This window comes from Desmodus rotundus, chromosome 8, assembly GCF_022682495.2.
Source record: "Desmodus rotundus isolate HL8 chromosome 8, HLdesRot8A.1, whole genome shotgun sequence".
Lineage (NCBI taxonomy): Eukaryota > Metazoa > Chordata > Mammalia > Chiroptera > Phyllostomidae > Desmodus > Desmodus rotundus.
Window position 1 is genome coordinate 84,908,939 of NC_071394.1, and position 22,053 is coordinate 84,930,991.

Sequence of the window (22,053 nt, forward strand, 5' to 3'; positions counted from 1 at the left end):
GTGGCGTCTGCGCCGTGCTTCCTTGAGGCTCAGTGATCCGCCCAGTCCCAAGGAAACAGGCTCACTGAGGGCCTCTTCCTCCAATTTGAGAATACACCTCTGAGGACACATCTGTGGCACTTGGGGACCCACTGATGAACACTTATATGGGAAAAATATATACAATGAATTGAGGAGTCCAAATGAAAACCAGAGAGAGATGGAGAGGTGAGAGACTAACAGAGAGAGGGAAAAAAGAGGCAGAGAGGCGAGAGAAACATCAGAGAGCAATGAGAGGGGATAGAGAGGGAGGAGAGAGGATAGAAAAGGAAAGAGATGAAAGAGAGAGAAAAGAGAATAAGAATGAGCGCTGTCAAAACTGCAGAGAAAAGTAACCAGCCTTTGAAGTCAGGCAGAGTTTAAATCCCAGCTCTGCTTTCTCCAGGCCAGTAACTGTGAGTGGTCACTCAGCTCTACGGGCCCCAGTTTCCTTATCTGGAAATTGGAACTTACCACCCTGCCCTGTGAGAACTGGGAAGCACCAGCACAGGGTCTGGCACCACCTGGAGTTTGATAAATGGTAACTCTCTGTATTTAGTATAATCGGGCTGATGGTAGAGTCACTTATTAATAGGTTTTTGAAGACAGAGAAAACAGAAAGCTTGCCTGTTTCACAGTGCCTTTAGCAAGTCGATGCTAGATTTATTGGGCTCTCTGGGGGGTAGTTCTTCCTCTCTGTGATCAGTGACCTTTCAAAGGTGCCCGTCAGTGGGGTAGGGGCAGTGGCAAGCGCACCTCCCTGTGACACAGGACCCCTGTTCATGCCATGCACCCTCATATACATACCCCAGCAGCTCTGACGTCAAGGTCCTGTCTCCCTGATGCCAAAGAAAATGACTCAAGGGCACACACTTCAGTCAGAAGACTGTCGTAGAACCAAGCTTTCCCAGACTGTTCCGTTTGAGCCCATAGCCTTTGTCAGGCTTTCACTTCAGAAGGAGGAGCACCCAAAGGGCGTGGACAGCTTTGATCCCCTCCATGTCTCCATCAGCCTCCTCAAGCATCCCTGCCCCTGGGGGTCCTGCCTACGTAATTGTAGGGTGCTTGCCACACAAACCTGACATAGCCACAAGCCCTTCTACCACCTGCCCCCAGATGGTTCTCCATAAATCCCTCCAACCCAGTGCATTCTACAATCAGACACTCATACTAAAGCTTTTTGGATGGTTTCAGACATTTCCAAGAATAAGTCAAGGCCACATGAGTTGACGGAAGCCCTGAATGAGCAACCCTTTGTGTCCCGGATGCTACCTCCTCCACAGGCCAGCTCCAACAAGCCCATCCAGTCCTCAAGCTTCTGACCATGTTGTTCCCTCTGCCTTCACACCCTTCCCCATGTGAGACCCTTGGGAAACACCCCACACCCTCAGAGCTCCTTGGGATCCTCCCCTGACCCACAATCTCTGAGGCAGATGAAACCACCCCCCATAGGGCCTCATAAAGCACCTTGCCCTTCCCCATGCCACCACACTGGTCCTCTTAACGCATTACAGACTGGCTCACATCCAGGCCTCTGACGGGGAGGGTTGGCCTGTCTGCTCTGTGCACCAGGGCCTCACAGACCAGGGATCACACTCAGCCTCTCACCTCTGCCTTCAGTGGGACGGTCAGCCACCCACGCCCTGGTCCAGGCCCAGCTGATCTGCTCGGGAGCCCAGAGGGGCATGCATGCCTTTATTGTGCCCATCCGGAGCCTCCAGGACCACACTCCACTGCCAGGTAAGCCCTGCTGCCCCCTCCACCACCTCAGCCAGAAGGAGCTCCCCTACCAGCTCTCCCTGTCTGGGGGCTTCAGATGTCCATGGAAAAAGCTGGGACATGTCACCCTTGGCCAGGGAGGGGTCTAGCTGGACTGCCTGGTGCTAACTAGATGGGTGATCTTGAGCAAGATTCTGCATGTCTGTCCTTGGCTTGATGAGTGTCACAGTAACACCTCAATGTCACAGGCTGCTGTGAAGCTCAGGAGCTGCAGTATGTATGTGCGTGTGTGTGTGTGTGTGTGTGTGTGTTGCTCAGCACACAGCAAGCACTCGACTGACCAACGTTCCCAACTCCATCTCCTTCTAGGAATCACTGTTGGAAACATCGGGCCCAAGATGAACTTCGAACACACGGACAATGGCTTCCTGCGACTGGACCACGTGCGGATCCCCAGGGAAAACATGCTGAATCGCTTTGCACAGGTAGGGATCCAGGGAGTCTGCAGGCCTTCCCTGCTTGGAGAGGGGACAATGCAACCCCCCACCCCCACCCCGCTGGCTGCTACTGGCTCTGGATCCTCCTCCATAGAGCTGAGTTGGGGCATTTCTCCCCCAGAGGCTCTGGTGTCCCACAGACCTGTAAAACCGCAGCTTAGGAGCTGTGTGGTCTTGGGCAAGTCTGCCGGTCCCCTGAGCCTCAGAGTTCTCATGGGTAAATGCTCACCTCCTTAGGGGGCCGGGCAACCCTGGGGGGGGCGGCAAGGCAGTCTGAAGAGACAACAGGTAGGCCTGAGGATGATGTGCACATTTACCCAGTGAGGCCTGGACACACCCAGTCACTTGAACAGTCATCAGCCAGGTGCTAGAGAAAGTTCTAGAAGTCCACATTTTGCCAGGCATTACCTTCAGCTGTGGACTTTTGAAAGGTCCTGGGTGTCGCAGGAGTTGAGCCATGAATCAGGACACTTGAGCCAGTGGCTTTTTAGCAAAACGCACAGATGTCTCACTTTTAACAATCAGTGTGGCCATAAGAGCACATTTTGGTGACAGCTGGCTGTGTCTGCTCTGGGTAAACAGTTTGAGGACTGTGGTTCCTGCAGGGCGTGGAGGGCCCGGTTCAGGGTGTGAGGCAGGCAGGGGAGCCTTGGCTCAGACCCACCACCTGTCCTTGGTCTACCAGGTCTTGCCAGATGGCACCTACGTCACGCTCGGGACAGCACAGAGCAACTACCTTGCCATGGTGGTGTCGAGGGTGGAGCTGCTGTTGGGCGAGATCGTACCCCTGCTGCAGAAGGCTTGCGTCATCGCCATTCGCTATTCGGTCATCCGCCGCCAATCTCAGCTCCGGCCCAGGCAAGGCGCGCCCAGAGGCGGACCAGCGCAGACAGGGTTACATCTCCGTCCCACAGTGCCTGGCCATGACAAGGTCCCCTCCACCAGAGCAGGGTGCTGGGAGCAGGCATTACCCCTCAATGCATACACATCTCCCCAGACCTGGCTGATCAGCTGGCCTGACCTGTGTCTGTCCGCATCCAGCCCCATCAGACTGTGTGACCGTGCGTCCTTGGCCCTGCACCACCAGACCTGACTCAGTCTGAACCCAACTAGGTCCTTTACAGCTGTGTCTGCGTCAGCCAGTTACCAAGCTGCAGGTGACTGTGGCTCCTAAATTTGTTCTGTCACAGAGTGTGAGTAACAGTGTCTGGCAAAGCCCGACTGTCACATCAGACTCCACAGACTGAAGGTGGTTCTGTCTGGCTGGGAATGTCAACATTTGACTATGGTATGTCTAAATCCGGGCCCATTTTGTCGTACACGGATGGCTGTGTAGGGCTGACACCTCCTCCACTCCATGGCACCAAGGAACAAAGAATGTATTTTCTGTTTTCTCACACACACACACACACACACACACACACACACACACACACACACTTGTCCAGATTCATCAAGTAACAATACAGGACTACCAGTTAAATCTGGATTTCAGGTAAACAACACGTCATTTTTTAGAATAAATAAGTTCCAGATGGACACCCAGAATGCAGCAAAATGCAGCCCGAGCATATGGTGCTGCAGGTGGAGGAGAGAGGGAGATGAGCGGGGCACAGCAGCACTGACTGAACTCGTGGTGCTGAAGGACGGGCTTCAGCTTGGCACTTCCTATCCCAACTCTGCTAAGTGACCCTGGGCAAGTCCTTTGCCCTCTCTGGGTCTCAGTTTCCCCACTTGCAGAGTGAAAAGTGACATTAACAGGATTGGAACTTGAAAGCATCCAGTTCCAGAGTCTGATGGTGTTTCACGCCATGGGCTCAAGGATCCGGGAGTCTGATGCAAAATGGGCTGAGGGTCAGATGCCAGGCACCGCTGGGGGCCACGTGCAGGTCAGCCACCTGCTAGTTGTGGGAGCTTAGGTTAGCCGTCCCACCTTTGCTTCTCAGCTTCCTCATCTACAAAAGAGGGCATGGCAGACACAGGCCTTCAGGGTGGTGCTGAGGGCGAAATGCAATAAAGCATGCCTGCTGCGTAGCCCAGGGCCCTTTCCCCTGGCAAACCCAAGGCACCCTCGCCATCCTAGGCCTCAAAGTGCTGGGCTGCAGGTGTCTGCTCTGGAGAACAGGGATGCTGGGAAGAACGGGCTGCCCATGGTGTCCTATCCGGAGCCCAGTTTCTGGCTTACTGAAATGTTCCAAAGATGGTTGTCATAGTATACGTCCCGGTGAGGGGCTGCTGGCCTAAAGAAGAGAGTCCAGGTTTCTCCCCATCAGCCATGGGAGGCCTGACACTGTCAAGCCTTCTTTCAACCCACAAATAGCTACTGCACGCCCTATATGCTGGACGGTCTCAGGCCCTGAGGACACTGCAATGGACAAGGCAGACGCAGTCCCTACCTTGGGACTCTGTCGGGCCTGAGTTTATATCCTCAGAGTTAGTGGTTAGGCACAACATATTTCCCGGAACCCATTAAGTGCACCTGGGTAGTGAAAGGTCAAGGTTCAAATAATCAGGAGTACAGGGCCACAACCTGTCACCCAAAATCCTTGGGACCAGATGTATTAGAATTCAGAACTTTCCAGACTTCAGCAGGATGATACGATGCAGGTGCTGTAATTTTGTGAACCTTACCCACAGGGGGCAGCACCCATAAGCAAATGTCAATGTTTCTGCAGTGAAATGACTGGCTATTCAGGTTAGGTGGGATTTTATAAGATTTATTCATGTCATTTAGGGTCAGGTTTTGTAGTGAGATATGGAAAAGGTCCAATTTGAAGGCTTTATGAAGGGGAATACGGCACATGCAGTCTTCTAAAGCTCCCACTTTTCTTGCCCTCAGCGGCCCAGAAGCGAAAGTCCTGGACTACCAGACGCAGCAGCAGAAACTCCTGCCGCAGCTGGCCACGGCCTACGCTTTCCACTTCGCGGCGCACGGCCTCTTGGATTTCTTCCAAAGGTCCTACAGCGCCATTCTGCACAGGGACTTCAGCCGGCTGCCCGAGGTACCTGCTGTCTGCTGGGGCGCGGGGGCCGGGCGGGGAGCCGAGACTCTTCGGCGTGGTCCCACTCCCGTGGGCCCCTTCACTGTCTCCGTCCCCGGCCTTCCAGTATCCTGGGGCACCCAGGGGGAACTGTACCCCAACATAGAAATCCACCCCCACCTGGCCCCCAGAAAGCTCCAAAAGTGTTAGAGGAAATAATCACACATAGTATATAGAACACAAATGCACAAGCCCTGATGCACGTTCGAAAACCAAAAGCTCTGACAACCAAGAGTGTAGAACTCACTTGGTGGCACGGTTTGACCTGAACTGACCTGATGTATCCCACTGAGTGATACATTTTGCAGCAAAAATATTAATGTGTGTGATCAGTAAGGCTCCCCAGACTCCTCTTAGGGTTGCTATATACAGTCAACCTTAAGTGTCCTCCTTTACCTTCCTAAAATTCAAAAAATTATTCTGATTCCAAAACACATCTGTCCCCAAGGTTTCAGATGAAGGACTGTGGACTTGCATGTCCACTAAGGTGCGGTCTGTGCAGGCCCCGTGCTTTGTAAGCCTCGCCTCATTAATCCTTAACTGGGTCGGCAGGCACCGCTCACGCAGGGTTTACAGACGAGGAAAGTGAAGCACAGGGAGGTTAAGGGACACAAACTTCCTCCTAATGACTTAAAAGTCTGAAGATAGTTAGAAGCTTTTAAAAACCAAAAACTCAAGCCAGGTCAGCTGCTTGGCAGCCCTTCCTACAGCCCAGGACAGTGGGTTGATGGTGGACTTCCACGCTCACACGCTGGCTATCCAAAATCTCTGCCTGCCACCCGAGTCCAGAGCTCCTGGGTGACGGCAAGCCCCACCCAGGAAGCATCCATTCCAGAATCCTGGAGACACTGGCCTGGAGCGTTTTCCTTAGTTCTTATGGATCTTACGGCTACACGGCCTCACTGTGTGGCCTTGGGCGGGTCACATGCTTCTCCAAATCTCAGCCTTCTCATTCACAAAGTTATGAGCTGAGGAAACAATCCGTACCTCAGCATACAGCAGGCATTCAATGAGTGGTAAGCATGGGTGGTAACTGGAGGACCCCCTTACACCACTTGACCCCCTTCCGGTTCTTGCAGCTTCATGCACTGAGCGCAGGTATAAAGGCCATGACATCAGACTTCTGCACCCAGGGGACCGAACTGTGTCGCAGGGCCTGCGGTGGACACGGCTACTCACAGCTGAGTGGCCTGCCATCACTGGTCACCAGAGTGACAGCCTCCTGTACCTACGAGGGTGACAACACCGTGCTCTACTTGCAGACAGCCAGGTAAGCCAAGGTTGGCCTGGGCCTCTTCTGCCTGGCCCTGGGGGGCTGGGTTTGGGTTGAAGTATCCATATGGTGTCCACAGAGGAAGCAGACTCTGGGGAATGCCGTTTCTGGACCGTCCAACTCCCACAATATGTCCCCAAACCATCCACTTCTCTCCCCTCCTTCCACAACTCCTGGCTGCAGCTCCCAGCCAGGCCCTGGGCCCCATCCCCTGGACAACAGCATTGGTCTCCTTGCTGTTGATTCCACCCCCTTCAGTCCTTTCTCTATAGGCAGCCAGGGGGATTATTTTGAAGCTTAGAGAATATCACATCTTTCCCTTGCTTAAAATTCTTCAACAGGTTCCCATTGTTCATAGGAAAACGGCCCACTCCACACTGTGGCCCCTAAAGTCCTATGACCTGGTCCCTGCCTCCCTCTCCATCCTAGTCTTGCAGCCTCTGGCCTCTGCTCACTGTGCCAGTCACACCTTTCTGCTTCCCACCATGGGGCCTTCGCACCCCTTCCCTCTCCCTAAAACTCTCTGCCCCCAGTTTACTGGCTCTTCCTCATCCTCCAGGTCTCAGCTAAAATGACACCTCCCTCAGAGTCCTCCCTAACCACTGCATCTCGAGCAGCACCATCCCGACCCTCCCAGTCAACACTGTCCTGTTTCCTTGGGACAGTTATCACAATCTGAAAGTGCCTCTCTGTCTGTGGCTGGCAGCTCTTCTCCAGGCTAAGCGCCAACTGCACAGACAGGCAGGACTGGCCCAGTGGGCCTCCTCCCTACAGGCAGCTTCTTCCAGCTCTCTCTGTCTCGGGGTCTCTGGTCTCCTGGCTGACAAAGCCGATTCAGGTTCACCTATTCTCAGGTGACTAAACACAGCAAGTACTTCTCCATGCAGGAATGAAGGGTTCACTGGCAAATAAGCTATAGAGCATTTCTTGGAAACTTTTTTAACATGTAATATTTATTGGGTTTTTTCCCAAATACCATGTATTAAGACACTCCGTGTCCCACACTGTGCCAGGCACTTTCAGGCGAGAATTATCATCTCCACTGAGAGATGGACACACCTAGGTCTCAGTGGAGCTGCTGGGAATCACCGGGAATCATGGTTGACTGAGCCCAGAGCCTGTAACCACTGGATTATCAACCAGAAGAAGCTAAGAGTCACCTGTAACCCTCCCACTCATGTTAGCATTCTCACGTCTATCCTTCATTCATCTAAGAAAAATTTAATTTCCACAGTCATTCTACAATTCACCACAAATCCCCAAACCACACGATCCCAACCAACAGAAAGGGTTCTGTTGGCTCAGATATCGAAAGGGTTTGTGTTCAGGATCTGAGCGTCTGCCAGCTCCACGGCTCCAGCCCCACCCCCTTCCTTGTGAAACTCCAGCAAACCTCCCTGAAAGCCTCATAGCAGGCCGGCTGGGGTGCGGTGGGGGGCAGGGGGCCTTTTCTGAAGTGAAAGGTAAGCATCAAGAGGGACTGGGCAAGAACCCCTGTGGCCCTGAGTCTGCCACAGGGGGCGAGAGCGCATGTGTCCGGGAGAGAGGGGTGCTGGGCTGTCCTGAAGCGCTGCACACCCTCACCTGCCTCCGCTCCCACTGCTAGGTTTTTGGTGAAGAGCTACCTGCAGGCTCAGGCAGCCCCAGGCTCCACACCGAAGAGGCCTCTCCCTCAGTCTGTTGCATACCTGACAGCACCTGACCTGGCCAGGTGCCCAGCCCGGAGGGCAGCCGACTTCCTTCAACCAGAGATGTACACCAGGGCGTGGGCCCACGTGGCGGTCAGGTAAGCCGTCTGAGAAATGAGCCATCCCCCCTGGGGGTGGGCTCCTTCCCGCATGAGGGCCTTTGGGATTGGGTGGGTATTCCTGGATTCTCTTCCAAAAACCACCCCCTTCCCCAGCCTCCTCAGTCCTCTCAGCTCCTGCTACCATGGGCAGAGAGAAGGGGAGGTCACCCCCCTGAGCCATGGACCACCACCCCTTCCCCATCCTGGTCAAGCTGGTAGAAGGCCATTACCTCTCTGGCCAGTGCAAGAATTTTTTTAAATCTTTAGGTTCTTATTGATTTGCTATACAAAGAATAGACTCACATGTAAATACCACAAATGTATCAGTATGTAAATACCAGTAAATAAAGCAATCCTCCTGTGTTTGAAATATCCCTCAATTTAAAAAGTCTTTTAAAAGATGACTGTATCAAGGGATAGAATTAGTTTATTTCCAGCGTCTAGTAGGCTCCAGGGAACAAGGATAAGACCAAGGACTCAGCCACGCTGTCACTCAGCAAACACTGTCAGGCACACATCAGAGACGGCCGCACACGCCAGGGGCTGGGGATGAAGAGAGGTCCTGGCCCGGCACAGTCTCCATCAGGAAAATAGGGAGATTTAACTACCTCTAAGGAAAAGCTTCTGAACCATCCTCACCTAAAACACCAGAAACTGCCTGCAAATATATTTCCAGTATATAATAAGAGGTATTATATCCCAACCTGTGATCCCACAATGCTAGTTTTCTCAAGCAACTTGGGACACTGTTTATTCCACAAATATTTACTAAGTGACTACAATATGCCAGGCACTGAAATACTTATATTACAGGTCTTTATTCTTGGAACAAAAGACCTATCATTAAGCCAATCTGAAAAAAATCCCATGCCTCATAGAGCTAAGGTTTTAGTTGGGGAGGGCAAAGTGGGGAGGGCAAAATAAGGGTGTTAAGGATAATTAAGTTAAATGCCTTCATGTTGCTTTTTTCTTGGATTTCAATGTGACTGCTGCTTACCTATTCCCTGAAAAATTAAAATAAATATGGCTTAATGGACAGTTTGTGTCTTCTGGCCAAGATGGAGGCATAGGCAGACACACTGTGCCTTCTCGCACAACCAAAAGAAGGACCACAGACTTAAAAACAAAAAACAACCTGAACTGACAGAAAATCGAACTATATGGAAGTCCAACAACCAAGGAGTTAAAACACATTCATCCAGACCAGTAGGAGGAATGGAGATGGGCAGCCAGGGCGGAAAGGACTCGCAGCAAGGCTGCAACTGGAGGACCAGGGCGGGCAAGGCAGCAGCTAGTGAACTGGGTGGTCCCACATTCGCGTGCAGACAAACCAGGAGGAACAGCTGGGGAGTGAGACAGACTACGCAACCCAGGGCTCCAGCACAGGGAAATAAAGCCTCAAAACCTCTGACTGAAAAACCCTGTGGGGGTTGGGGCAGCAGTGGGAGAAACTCCCAGCTCACAGGAGAGTTCATTGGAGAGACCTACAGGGGCCTAGAATGTACACAAACCCACCCACATGTGAATCAGCACCAGAAGGGCCTGATTTGCTTGTGGGTAGCGGGGGACGTGACTGAAAGCCAGCCAAGAGCTGAGCAAGTGGCACTGTTCCCTCTATGACCCCTCTCCCACATACAGTGCCACAACCCAGAGACGTGGGTAGCCCCGCCCTAGTGAATACCTAAGGCTCCACCCCTTATAATGTAACAGGCACAGGAGACAAAAAAATATGGCCCAAATGAAAGAACAGATCAAAGTTCCAGAAAAAATACAACTAAGTGACAAAGAGATAGCCAACCTATCAGATACACAATTCAAAACACTGGTAATCGGGATGCTCACAGAAGTGGTTGAGTATGGGTGCAAAATAGAGGAAACAGTGAAGGCTATCCTAAGTGAAATAAAGGAAAATGTACAGGGAGGCAAAAGTGACGAGAAGGCAAGCAGGACTCAAATCAACAATTTGGAGCAGAAGGAAGAAAGAAACATCCCACCAGAAAACAATGAAGAAACAAGAATTCAGAAAAATGAGGAGAGGCTTAGGAACCTCCAGGACATCTTGAAACGTTCCAACATCTGAATCATAGGGGTGCCAGAAGAAGAAGAATAAGAGCAAGAAATTGAAAACTTATTTGAAAAAATAATGAAGGAGAACTTCCCTAATCTGGCGAAGGAAATAGACTTCCAGGAAGTCCAGGAAGCTCAGAGAGTCCCAAAGAAGCTGGACCCAAGGAAGCACACACCAAGGCACATCATAATTACATTACCCAAGATTAAAAATAAGGAGAGAATCTTAAAAGCAGCAAGAGAAAAGGAGACAGTTATCTACAAAGGAGTTCCCGTAAGACTATCAGCTGATTTCTCAAAAGAAACCTTGCAGGAAAGAAGGGGCTGGAAAGAAGTATTGCAAGTCATGAAAGGCAAGGACCTACATCCAAGATTACTGTATCCAGCAAAGCTATCATTTAGAATGGAAGGGCAGATAAAGTGCTTCCCAGAGAAACTCACGTTAAAGGCGTTCATCATCACCAAGCCCTTATTATATGAAATCTTAAAGGGACATATCTAAGAAAAAGAAGAAAATCAAAAATATGAACAGTAAAATGACAACAAACTCACAACTATCAACAACCAAACCTAAAAAAAAAAAAAAACAAAAATAAAAACAAACTAAGCGAACAACTAGAACAGGAACAGAATGACAGAAATGGAGATCACAGGGAGGGTTATCAGCGGGGAGGGGGGGAGGGAGGATGGGGGAAAGGTACAGGGAATAAGAAGCATAAACGGTAGGTACAAAATAGATGGGGGGAGGTTAAGAATAGTATAGGAAATGGAGAAGCCAAAGAACTTATACGTACGACCCATCGACATGAACTAAGTGGGGAGGGGATGCAGGTGGGAGTGGGTGTACAGGGCGGAGGAAAATAAAGGGGGAAAATGGGACAGCTGTGATACCATAATCAATTAAATATATTTAAATAAGAATCAAAAAAAAATTTTTAAATAGACAGTTTGCTTTGTCTACAAATTCCAAGGATCATGAGTAGATGGGCAGGGAACAGAAAATAAAAGACTAAAGGTTGAGTAAATGGCAAAGGACCAATTTAGTAGTTTGGAAGACAAGGATTAGTTTTCTTTTATTTTGAGGTCCCTTAGGTAGAACTGGGAGCCCGCCAGGTGACTGATAGGCCTCATTAGTCTTCAGAGAAAAACCGTTCTCCTTGCTCGGCCCCAGGAAGTCAGTCAGCAGAATGGCCTGAAAACTCAGCATGGAGCCTGCATCAGAAAGGAGGGGCAGTGCCTGACCTGGAGCTCTGCAGCTCGGAGGTTATGAACTCCCATTTCTTAGTAGCTGTGAGACCCTGGCCCAGTGAATTAACCTCTCCTGGGGTGCAGTTTTCCCCACTGTAACTGGGAATGCCTGCCCTGAAAAGTTAAAGAGATAATATACATCAAGCATTTAGCTTTGTAACACATAAGTGGTTAATAAATAGGAATTATTTCTACTTCTAAGGAACCAAACTATCAGTCTCTTTCCCACTCAGTCAAGAAGCTGAACTTTTTTCTTTGGCCTTCAGGCTTATAAAGGACTCAGTGCACCAGTTACAGGCTCGGCTGCAATCCGGTGCTGACAAGCACGAGGCATGGAACGGGACCACAGTCATACACCTCCAGGCTGCTAAGGTGAGCTGCCCGCCAGCTCAAGCTGCAAGGGACCAGTTTTTTTCCCCAGCAAGCTAGAAAATCTGAGCTCTGCCTTTATTCTCCAGCTCTGCTCAGCCGCTGCCCTCATTTCACTTCCAAGACTTTAGTCCAAGGTATTTTAATTAAAGGCTTTAACTCCAAAGCAATCTTGCTGGCAGCTCTTAGGGAAAAACATAATGAGGCAGTGTTATTGGATTTGCTTCAGGTTGTTCAAATATTTCCTCCCAGATAGAAAAGCAGGTCAAGTCTCCTTGTTAGTCCCACAGGCAATCCTTAGAAGTCTGATTCAGTTCTCACTATGTGTCATGTGTGTACACAATTCAGTCAGCCAGCAAATATTTGAGCACACACTAAACACTAGACATCGGGCTGGCTCCTGGGGGCTCACAGTGCCCAATGGCAGCAGCAATCAAGGATGCGCTGTGACGGGAAGTGCAGGCCGCCACGGGATCCAGGGCAGGTGCGTCTACCCCTCCTGCAGTCAGAAAGGCTTCCCAGAAGAGGCATATCGGCCAAGTCTTCAAGGATGAGCTGAAATCAGCCAGGCAAAGGGCGCAGGCCGTGGCTTTGGAGATGAAGATTTCTGGGCAAAGGGAACCGTAGGTGCAAAAGGAGGAGGCAAGAAAAGGTGGGGTGCTCAGGCGCAAGGCAAATTCTCCCGAGGAGGGGCTGAAGGAAGAAGACTGAAATGGGGAGAGGAAGGAAGGGTGAGGAAAGACAGGTGAGGCCTGGGGCCTTCTGCACCAATTGTGAGAAGTTTGGGTTTTATTTTAATGATGATGGGAAGCCTTTGTGGAGTTTGTGTGGGGGAAGAGTGTGAACTGATCAGTTTCTTTCTAGAAGGATCATTCAGGTTGCAGGGGAGGAATGAACTGAAGGCTAGAGTCCAGTTAGAAGAGGGTAGTGGCAGTCTGGGTGAGGGCTGAGAGCGGGCCTGACCATGAACTTGTCAAAGGGCATGGAGAGAAGTGGGTAGATGCAGAGATATTAAGGGGATAAAAGAAAGTAAAAATGATTCCTGAGCTCCAGCTTAAGCAGCTGGAAAACCAAGGGGATCATTTCAATCATCAGGCATCGGGCCCCAAAAATGGCAGCCTTGAAAGAGGAGAGCTCTGAAGGAGTTCGCCAGGGCCATCATGAGGCAGGGCTGGTCCGGCAGGCTGGACATGAGCGCCACCTGGTGCCCTGCCACGTCTATCACATTGGTAGGTGCAGGTATTAACTCTGCCCACCTTGGTTCTGCTCAGTCCGCAGAAGGGGCACTCCTTGCTGTGCGATGTCCTATCAACACAAAAAAAAGGGTGAGCCAAGACAGTGCTGTCACCAGATTACCAAGAAAGGAACCACAGCCACCCATTACTCATCCATAGTCCGAACCTATGTCCTGCCTTCAAACAGACCAGACACTGTTTGCCAGGGTTACCTCACTGAATACACACAGCCCTGGGAGACATGGTAGCATAATCTCTGTTTTAAGGATGAGGACATAGAACTCAGGAAAGGTAGTCCCAGAGGTAGGAAATGGCTGAGTTAAGATGCTTTCCTTTCCTTTCGCCCCAGGGAAGCAAGCCATGCCCTCAGGGAGCCACTGTGCATTAGTGAGGGAGGGGAGCCCCCCCCGCCCCCCCATCTGGGGGACAAAGAGCAAGTCCCTGGGCTTCCTGGGCAGGGGATGCCCAAAGTCTCCAAAGTCATAATAGACAGAGAAATCTGCACCTTCTGGACTTTGTGCTTCGGGAGGCCATCTACTCTACAGAAGCCTCAAGCACCCAGCAGGGTCCCACCTGCAAACCATAAATGTACAGGTAGAGAGGGACAGCAACACAAGAGGAGCAGGGAACAGTGGCAGAGGGGTGGACAAGAATGAGCAGAGCAAGCCCTGGCCTAAGGTCTGGAGCTGTGTGACCTCGGAGAGTCCTTCCCTCTCTGGGCTTTCACTTTCCTGTCTGTAGAGCAAGGAGGCATGAAGAGCCCTTTCAGGCCCTGATGGGCTGTGATCCTATAAGCTCAGCCCCCGCCTAGGAGAGATGTGAGTCCCTAGGAGCCCTGGAGCAAATGCGGCACTCAGTACAGTCCAGCCTGTCTCTGGTGGCTTTGGGAAACTACACAAAGATGTAAAGTACAGCACGGGAGATGTCGTCAGTAATATTGTAATAATGATGTGTGGTGTCCAATGGGAACTAGACTTATTGGGGTGATCATTTCATAAGGTATATCCATGTCTAATCACTATGTTGTGCACCTGAAACTAAGACAGTTTTGTATGTCAACTGTAATTGGAAAACAAATTAACTTTTTTTTAATTTTTATTCTTATTCAGTTACAGTTGTATGCCTTTTCTCCCCATCCCTCCACCCTACCCCTAAAAAAATAAATTAACTTTTTAAATAAAATAGTACAGACTCCTAACCAGGTGACTGCCCTGGTTTGGATCTCATTGCTACCACTCACCAGCCATGGGACCTTGGGCAAGGAGCATCTCTCTCCATGCCTCAGTCTCCTCATTTGCACAACGGAGCTAATAATAGTACCTACTTTGTAAGATTATTATGAAGATTAAATGAGTTAATGCATATAAAAATTTAGAGAGGTACAAATACTATACATCCGCCCCACCCCCAAGTTAGGCAGGAGGTGAGATTTAAATCAACACACGCTGCCGTAAACAAAGTTCACTGTGCTCAAAGTTTAACTCAGCCTTTCGCTCAAGTGTAGAGGCCACCTCCTCTCTCTGGTCCACATCCTGTTTCAGAGGGAGAGGCTCGGGCCCTCCTGCGCTCTTCATCCCTCCATTCCTCAGCCTGAGGCCCTGAGACTTTAAGAATATAGCGCTCAGGTTAGATGGGGGAAACAGAGCCTTGGTGAAAAAAGTGAGAGTCTCCAGTTTTGCCAAACTATCCAGTTTGAGCACCAAAGGCTGTTGGACTCGGCAGGGTCAGCCGAACACATCTGCTCCTCTTCAAATGTTCAGACATTGCGAACCCAGCAGGGCTGTGAACACGGGCCCAGGTGGCAAACTGGTGTCATTAGCACCCATGTGAAGCCTCTCTGGAAAGAGCAGATTCTTTCCAAGTGAAAAACCTGATCATATCTCTGGCCTGTAAAAGATTGGTGGCTGCCAACCCCCACAGAATAAAACCCAACCTGTCACTCACAGCCCTTCATTACCTGGGTGCCTCTCATCATATTACACCTCCGTGCTTCAGTCTCCTTAAATTGCTTGCAGCCTCCTGAAAGGACTGCCCTTTGCACATGCAGGTCCATCGGCCTGGAATGACCCATCTCTTGTCCCCTTGGGTAAATACCTTTGAACCCTCATGACACTCTAAACCTGCTACTAAAAGTCACTACCAGCAGCATGAGCTTGTTAGAATGTACGCATTCTGTATCCTGGAATTTGCATTTTGACAAGATCCCCAGGTAATCCATAGGCACATAAACACTTGAGACCAGTTTTACATGCTCTCCTTACTGCTCGTACCCCATGGAACTCATACATCCTACCATTTGTCTTGGCAGAGAAGGGCAGGGGCGCCAACCTATCAGAAAGCGTTTCAGGCCTAAGAGAAGCAAAGTCCTGAGAGGCTCCTCTCGGTCAGGCATTAAGGCTTTAGTTGTTGGGCTGTGGGGTGGAGGGGGTCCCAGGGAAGGAGCCTGGCTGGCAGAGGGGGCTCTCACCTGATTGAGGTCAGTGGTCACTTACCAACTGGTTATTTTAATTACTAATGGAGCCAGACTGTTGCATATGGGCTAAATAACTGCACTATCTCAGGGAGTTTACTCTCTAGCTGGGATAACTTTCATGTACATCTAGAACCCCTCCTTTTTCACCCAAGGCACACGCATGTGCGCACATAAGCACCCCCTCCCCCCCTCCAACTGCGCTGACCCACAGCAACGCAGACAATTAATAGCTGCCTTCTTGGAAAAAGTGGTGCTGTCCTCCACTATCCCCAGGCCAGCCTCCAATTCTGGTGTATTCTCCCCACTTTCAAACCTACTTGAAATTGCCCGTAGCGAAATGAGAAAACCAAAGGCCAAGTTCCAGAGCCCGTCAGCCCCCAACATGCGCAATGCACCGCGCACACTATCCAGACCCACAGTGAGACCCACAGCGAGCCAGGAGAAAAGGCATTTGCTTGTCAGCCTGCTGGGAAACCCATGGCCACAGCAGGCTCATTGCAGCAGCCACGCCAAGTTCCAGGATGACTTCTGGAGTCAGACACCAGAACTTGAGAGGCTAATGTATCTTTGTGTCTTTGTAGGCACACTGCTACTATGTCACTGTGAAGAGTTTTACAGAAGCCCTGGAGAAACTAGAGAATGAGCCAGCCATTCAGCAGGCACTCAAACGCCTCTGTGATCTCTTTGCTTTGCATGGCATCCTGTCGAACGCAGGCGACTTTCTCCACGACGGCTTCCTGTCCGGGGCCCAAGCAGATGTGGTGAGAACAGCCTACCTGGACGTGCTCCTCCTCGTCCGGTGAGTGGCCGGCCCGCAAACGTGGTCATCTTCAGAAAATAACCCTAGCCCCTGTGTTCACTTAGAACTCTAAAACTTTCAGCTCCAAAACCTTGCTAAATGAGGTCTGGCAAAAGCAGCAACAGACCTGGAGTGGTTTATACCTGAGCATTATTATACCAACAATAAGCATTGTGGATTAATTTTTTTTAATTGGAAAAAAAATAGAAATAAAAGTGCCCAAGGATAAATTAAATTATCTAGCTACTTCAACTGAATGTTCTTCAATCCTGTCAAGAAAGAGGAATAATATCTAAGGAATATGAATAAAATGAAGACTACTAGATATGAATAATATGTATTAATAATGAGTCCTAATGATAGTTAATATTTAAGGAGCACTTATGTATGCCAGGCACTATGCCAAAAGCTTTCACATACATCACCTCACTGAATCCTTACAGGCTTTTGAAGTGGATACTATTAATCTTCCCATTTTACTGGGGCGGAAATCCAGGCTTAGCAGAGTTAAGTACTTTGCCCAAGGTCACACAATTAGCCAGAGGGGGAGCCAGGTACAGTCCGGGGCCTGTCTGACCCCAGAGCATGCGCTCTTACCCATACGTTAAGGTTGTTGGGCTACAGTCTATTTCAAATATATCCTTGTCTTTCTTCAATGTGCTTAAGCAAACCCTTACTAAGTTGACTAAACTTACTTTAATCCTCCCTTAGCTTCAAGATAAAAATTTTTTAAACCTAGTAATTCATACACTGATTCGTAGAACACTAACACCAACAGCCTTTAAACGCGACATCAACGCAGTGCAGTTCAGGGCCATGACACACTCACGCAATGATTTACAAACGTATCAAAATCAAAGCCCCAACCAACCAGGGCACTAGAAAAATCAGAAATTAAAACAATAGAAATTAGTCACCATTGTCCATAACATGAAAGATGGGGTAACTTGAGAACATGACCTCTTCTCAGAAAACGCGATGCGTATACTGGGCGGGGGAGGGTGACACACGCGTGTGACTTTTCCCCCAGAACCTCCAAGAGTTCACGTTATTAGTAACACTAAGAGAGTTTTTTTTAAGATTTTTGAAATTTAAAAAATAAAAATATATTCGTGACGGAGGTTAAAGGAAAAAACTAGCCCTGGCTGGTGTAGCTCAGTGGATAGAGCTGCACGGGCTGCAAACCAAAGGGTTGCTGGTTCAAATCCCGGTCAGGGCACATGCCTGGGTTGTGGGCCAGGTCCCCAGTGGGGGCCACATGAGAGGCAACCACACATTGATGTTTCTCTCCCTCTCTTTCTCCCTCCCCCTCTCTCTAAAAATAAATAAATAAATACTTAAAAAAAAAACTAGACCAAATTATTTTATTTCTAACAGGATGCAACATGTTGTATCCCATGTATAACTCCATATAAGCACCTCACAGAGAGTTGGTGGTTGGTAAATGTTCAGTTAAACCATCAAAAATATATTTGATACAATTATGCCCCAGGTATTAAACTTTTCCTGATATAACTGAGAATCCAGCGATAGAAACCATCAACAGTATAACTGAGTATTGCACCACTTAAGGCCAAGTGTACCTAACTTTCAAAAAGCTTGGCATTTAAAAGCACATGAAGACAACGACGGCACTGGTGATGAAACACGAAGGAAAGGTCACCGCAACACCTCGGAAGCATGATTTTTATCTGCAACAACACTTCTCAGTGCTTGACTGGGCTCCAGAAACTTCCCATTCAAGACAGGCAGACGGCGCTGATGCAGACCATTTATGCAGGCATCAAACACACAAACTGATTTACTCACATTACGGTTCCCAAGTAACCTTCCTACACCTACCGGGTAATTAACTACCTAAGTAACAGACTCCATGCTTTTCTCAGTTCCATGTCACAACTCCCTGCCTTGATTATGCAGCGTCACCCTCAGGTTTCTGCAGTGACAAATGAAGGACGGCACACTATTCTAAGTGACACTAAGAACCAGCTCTCTATGTCATGGAAATGAACTGACCCAAATAGTTTTTCGTTGTTTAAGTGATCAGAAAACCTCAGCTGGGGAACTTCCAGGTAAAGGCAGCAGACTGAACATACGCATTTACTTGGTACCCTCCCAAAACCTCACTAAAACATTGGCAAAGGAGTTAAGATTTTTACAAATGTGTAAACCCACAAAGAGAGAGAGAACAGGAAATGAAACGTGAAAGTTGGAAGTAGATGAACAGGGACTCAGCCGACCTGAGAAAAGTGAATCATTCCCCAGAAGTGGGAACAGCAGTTACACCAAAGAAGCCCAGGAACTAGCAGAACTGTGTCCCTCTGGCCATGGGGGCAAAGGTGACTGATAGGATGGGTTCAAAGTCTACTTCAGAAAGAGCCGAGTCCCCAGTTCCCTACCCTGGCAGACAGGTAAACCGAGGGTCTGTGAACTAGGGAGCATAAGGCACAGCTGAGAATGAGGCTACCCTACAGAAAACAGGGGCTTCAGTAAATGTTTATAGGCCCAATGCTGATGACCCTCTCCCCCCGACCTCTTTTCCCACGGTTCCCACAAAACTGACCACCAGGCTACTTACGGGCCGAAAGATGGTAACATGATCGTCCTCTGTAGAATCTGACCAGTCCAAAGAAGAGAGAGCTAAAGACTGATGCCAGGGTCCCCCAGTCACCCCACCCCATAGTCACCCCACATTGACAAACACACCCAGACTTCCAATCAGCTAGTTAGTGCCCCGGTCTTAGCTATGCTTGGACACCTGAGGAAAGCCCCTGACTGAAAGAGACCAAAGCAAGAATGAGGCAACTCAAGGCAAAAGAGAATCTTCAGCGAGAAAAAACTTTTTTAAAAAAGATCAATAATATCTTCAAAAAGTTAGGAGGAGATATTGTAACCATAAAATAAGAATTTCATTTCCTACGAAAAAGTAATGGAGAGAAAGAAGAGCTCTATGAAATTAAAAAAAAAATGAGAGCGGCAATGAAAAACTCAACTGAAAGACTGAAAGATAAAATTGCAGAAATCTCAAAAGAAAGCAAAAAGACAAAAATAGGAGAGAAAAAAATAAAAATAAAATTAGTGAGAGGACTGATCCAAACTGTCAATTGTCTGAAAAACAGGTCTAGAGTCAGAAGACAGGGAAAACAGGAGGGGGCAGATCATTAATAAAATAATTCAAGAAAACACCCCTCAAATGAGGGATATGAGTTTCAGATTGAAAAGGGCACAAATGCTTACCGCCTAGGAGAGGAGACAAACAGGCGTAAAATGTAAGTCAAGTATATGATGTGCCAAAGTGATAAATGATAGCAGGAAAGGGGGATCAGGAATGCTGGGGGTGAGATGGGAGGTGACTGTAATTTAAATAGGTCAAAGAAGGCCACCAAGGGAGGGTGACATTTGAGAATGATCTGAAGTGGGGCAGGTGAGATGAGCCATGCATGTGGCTGGCTGGGAAAAGGGCATTCCAAGCAAAGAATAAGTACAAATGTCAGAGGCCAGGGTATGCTTGGCACGTCCATCCAGAGAACAGAGAAGAGTCCACAGAGGCTGGAAGGGCGTGGCTGAGGTGGGGATGAGAGCAGAGGTCCCAAAGTTAAGGGTGTACTGAGGGGCAAGGGAGGGGTGTGGATCATTGCAAAGACTTAAGATACGGGCTTTTACTTTGTGTGAGAATGGGAGGGTTTAAGTGTAGGACAGACACAGTCTGAAGTAATGTGACATATATTTCTAAAGGCTCATTCCAGCTGCCACATTAAGAATTGACTGGGGAGAGAAGACAAGAGGAAAGAGCAAGGAGACCAATGAGGAGGCTGCTACGATAATCCAGGAGAGAGCCGATAGTAGCCTGGTCCAGGGTGATAGCATTGGAGGTGGTGGGAAGTAGCTAAAGTTGGGAAATATTTTGAAGATAAAACAGGATTTGCTGACAGATTAGATACGGGATGTAACAGACAGAGAGGAGTTCAGGCTTTTGGCCAGCACAGGGTTGCCATTAACCCTAAATGGGGAAGACTACAGGAGGGCCAAGTTTGGGCCTGTCGGACAGGAGAAGGCCTAGAAGATCAGGAGTTTGGTTTTGAAACATGAAGTTTAAAGGGCCTGTAAGAAATCAAGTCAGATGTTAGTAAGCAGGTAAGTGAGCCTGGGGAGAGAAGTTTGGGAGTTACTGGCATATGGCTCGTATTTAAAGCCATGAGAAGATCCCACAAGGAGTGAGTGTATGGAGAGAAGAAGCCCAAGTACTGAGTCATGGGCCCCTCCAAAGATCCTAACAGGATGACCCTGACGGGAGGTATTCAGTGGAGCGGTGGGAGTGAAAACCTGAACGGATCGAGTTCCAGAGAACAGGCAAGAAGAAGTGGAAACAGCAAGCATAAATGACACTTTCAGGGAGTGTCACAAAGGGGGGTCAGGAGGTGGGGTAGATGATGGAGACGGAGTCAAAGCTTATTTTTAAGACGGGAGAAATGATAGTATGTTTGTATCCTGACGGAAATGATCCAGTTTGTACCCTGATGGAAATTTTGATGTTGTAGGGCAGGGAGTCAAAGTCATTTTCAACAGGGGCCACATCAGCCTCGCAGTTGCCTTCAAAGGGCCGAACGTAACGTTAGGACTATAAATGTAACTACTCCTTAACTAGGGGCAAGGAGCTTGGGCTGCTGCTGGGTAGAAACAAGGTGCTGGGCCAGATAAAACAAGGTGGAGGGCCAGACTCGGCCAGCGGGCCTTGTGTTTGCCACCTGTGTTGTAGGGGAAAGGCAGAATTTCTGGAACACTGTTCTCTAGCAAACAAGCAAGGACTGGTCTGAGGTGGAAGCCTGTGCAGTTGACTTGTACTAAGAGAAATAGCACTGTAGGTATAAATGAATGGGTGGGAACTTACGGAAATGTTCTTACCACTTCTGTCTTATCAGTGGAATAGGAAGCAAAGTCATTCAGGTAAGAGTTGGGGAGTGGGGAGTGTAGGTTGAGGAAGTGTGAAATAATCATCTAAGAAGTACATGAACTAGAGCACTGTAACAGGATCACCGGGCGGCAATGAGGGCCTGCGTGAGCACTGATTATCCCGGTCAGTGTTGGTTCTCCCAGCCACAGCTACAAAGGTGGCGGCACAGGGTTTGGGTTTTGCCAAACAAGTATGACAAAGCAAGAAAAATTACTCAATATACTTTTGAGGAAGTGAACATACAAACCATGAAATTTCAGTTGGATGAGGAGAAAAGTGAGACCACAAGGGGGATGAAGGACATTTATACAGGTGGTAGGTGCCAGAAGGGTCAAAGAATTATATACAGCTCTATATGAAGTCACCTCCTAATGATGACACAGGGTCATGCAGAAAGGATTAAAATAGGCACAGTATCCCAGCCACCTCAAATGCTCTGTGAAACAAGAGTTAGAGAAGAGTATAAACAAATAATCACATTATTGTTTTACGTCCTATGCTAAAAAAGGAAGGCAAGCATGTGAACGTTTTTTTAAATATTTTATTCAATAGGTTAAAAGAAAACACATCTTGT

The 22,053-nt window shown here is 48.8% G+C and overlaps 1 protein-coding gene across 5 annotated transcripts in view; it reads left to right on the forward strand.

Moving 5' to 3' along the window:
* ACOX2 (acyl-CoA oxidase 2) overlaps positions 1-22,053 on the forward strand; it is a 31,989-nt gene that overhangs the window by 5,021 nt on the left and 4,915 nt on the right. For 2 of the 5 annotated variants that reach the window (XM_045192250.2, XM_024556714.3), the window contains 8 exons: positions 1,639-1,758; positions 2,107-2,222; positions 2,920-3,092; positions 5,074-5,236; positions 6,355-6,545; positions 8,155-8,334; positions 11,919-12,024; positions 16,311-16,528. In XM_045192250.2, the coding sequence (XP_045048185.2) occupies positions 1,639-1,758; positions 2,107-2,222; positions 2,920-3,092; positions 5,074-5,236; positions 6,355-6,545; positions 8,155-8,334; positions 11,919-12,024; positions 16,311-16,528 (1,267 nt within the window). The remainder of the gene's footprint in view (positions 1-1,638; positions 1,759-2,106; positions 2,223-2,919; positions 3,093-5,073; positions 5,237-6,354; positions 6,546-8,154; positions 8,335-11,918; positions 12,025-16,310; positions 16,529-22,053) is intronic. The other 3 variants (XM_071222270.1, XM_071222272.1, XM_071222271.1) reach the window with 3 other exon arrangements.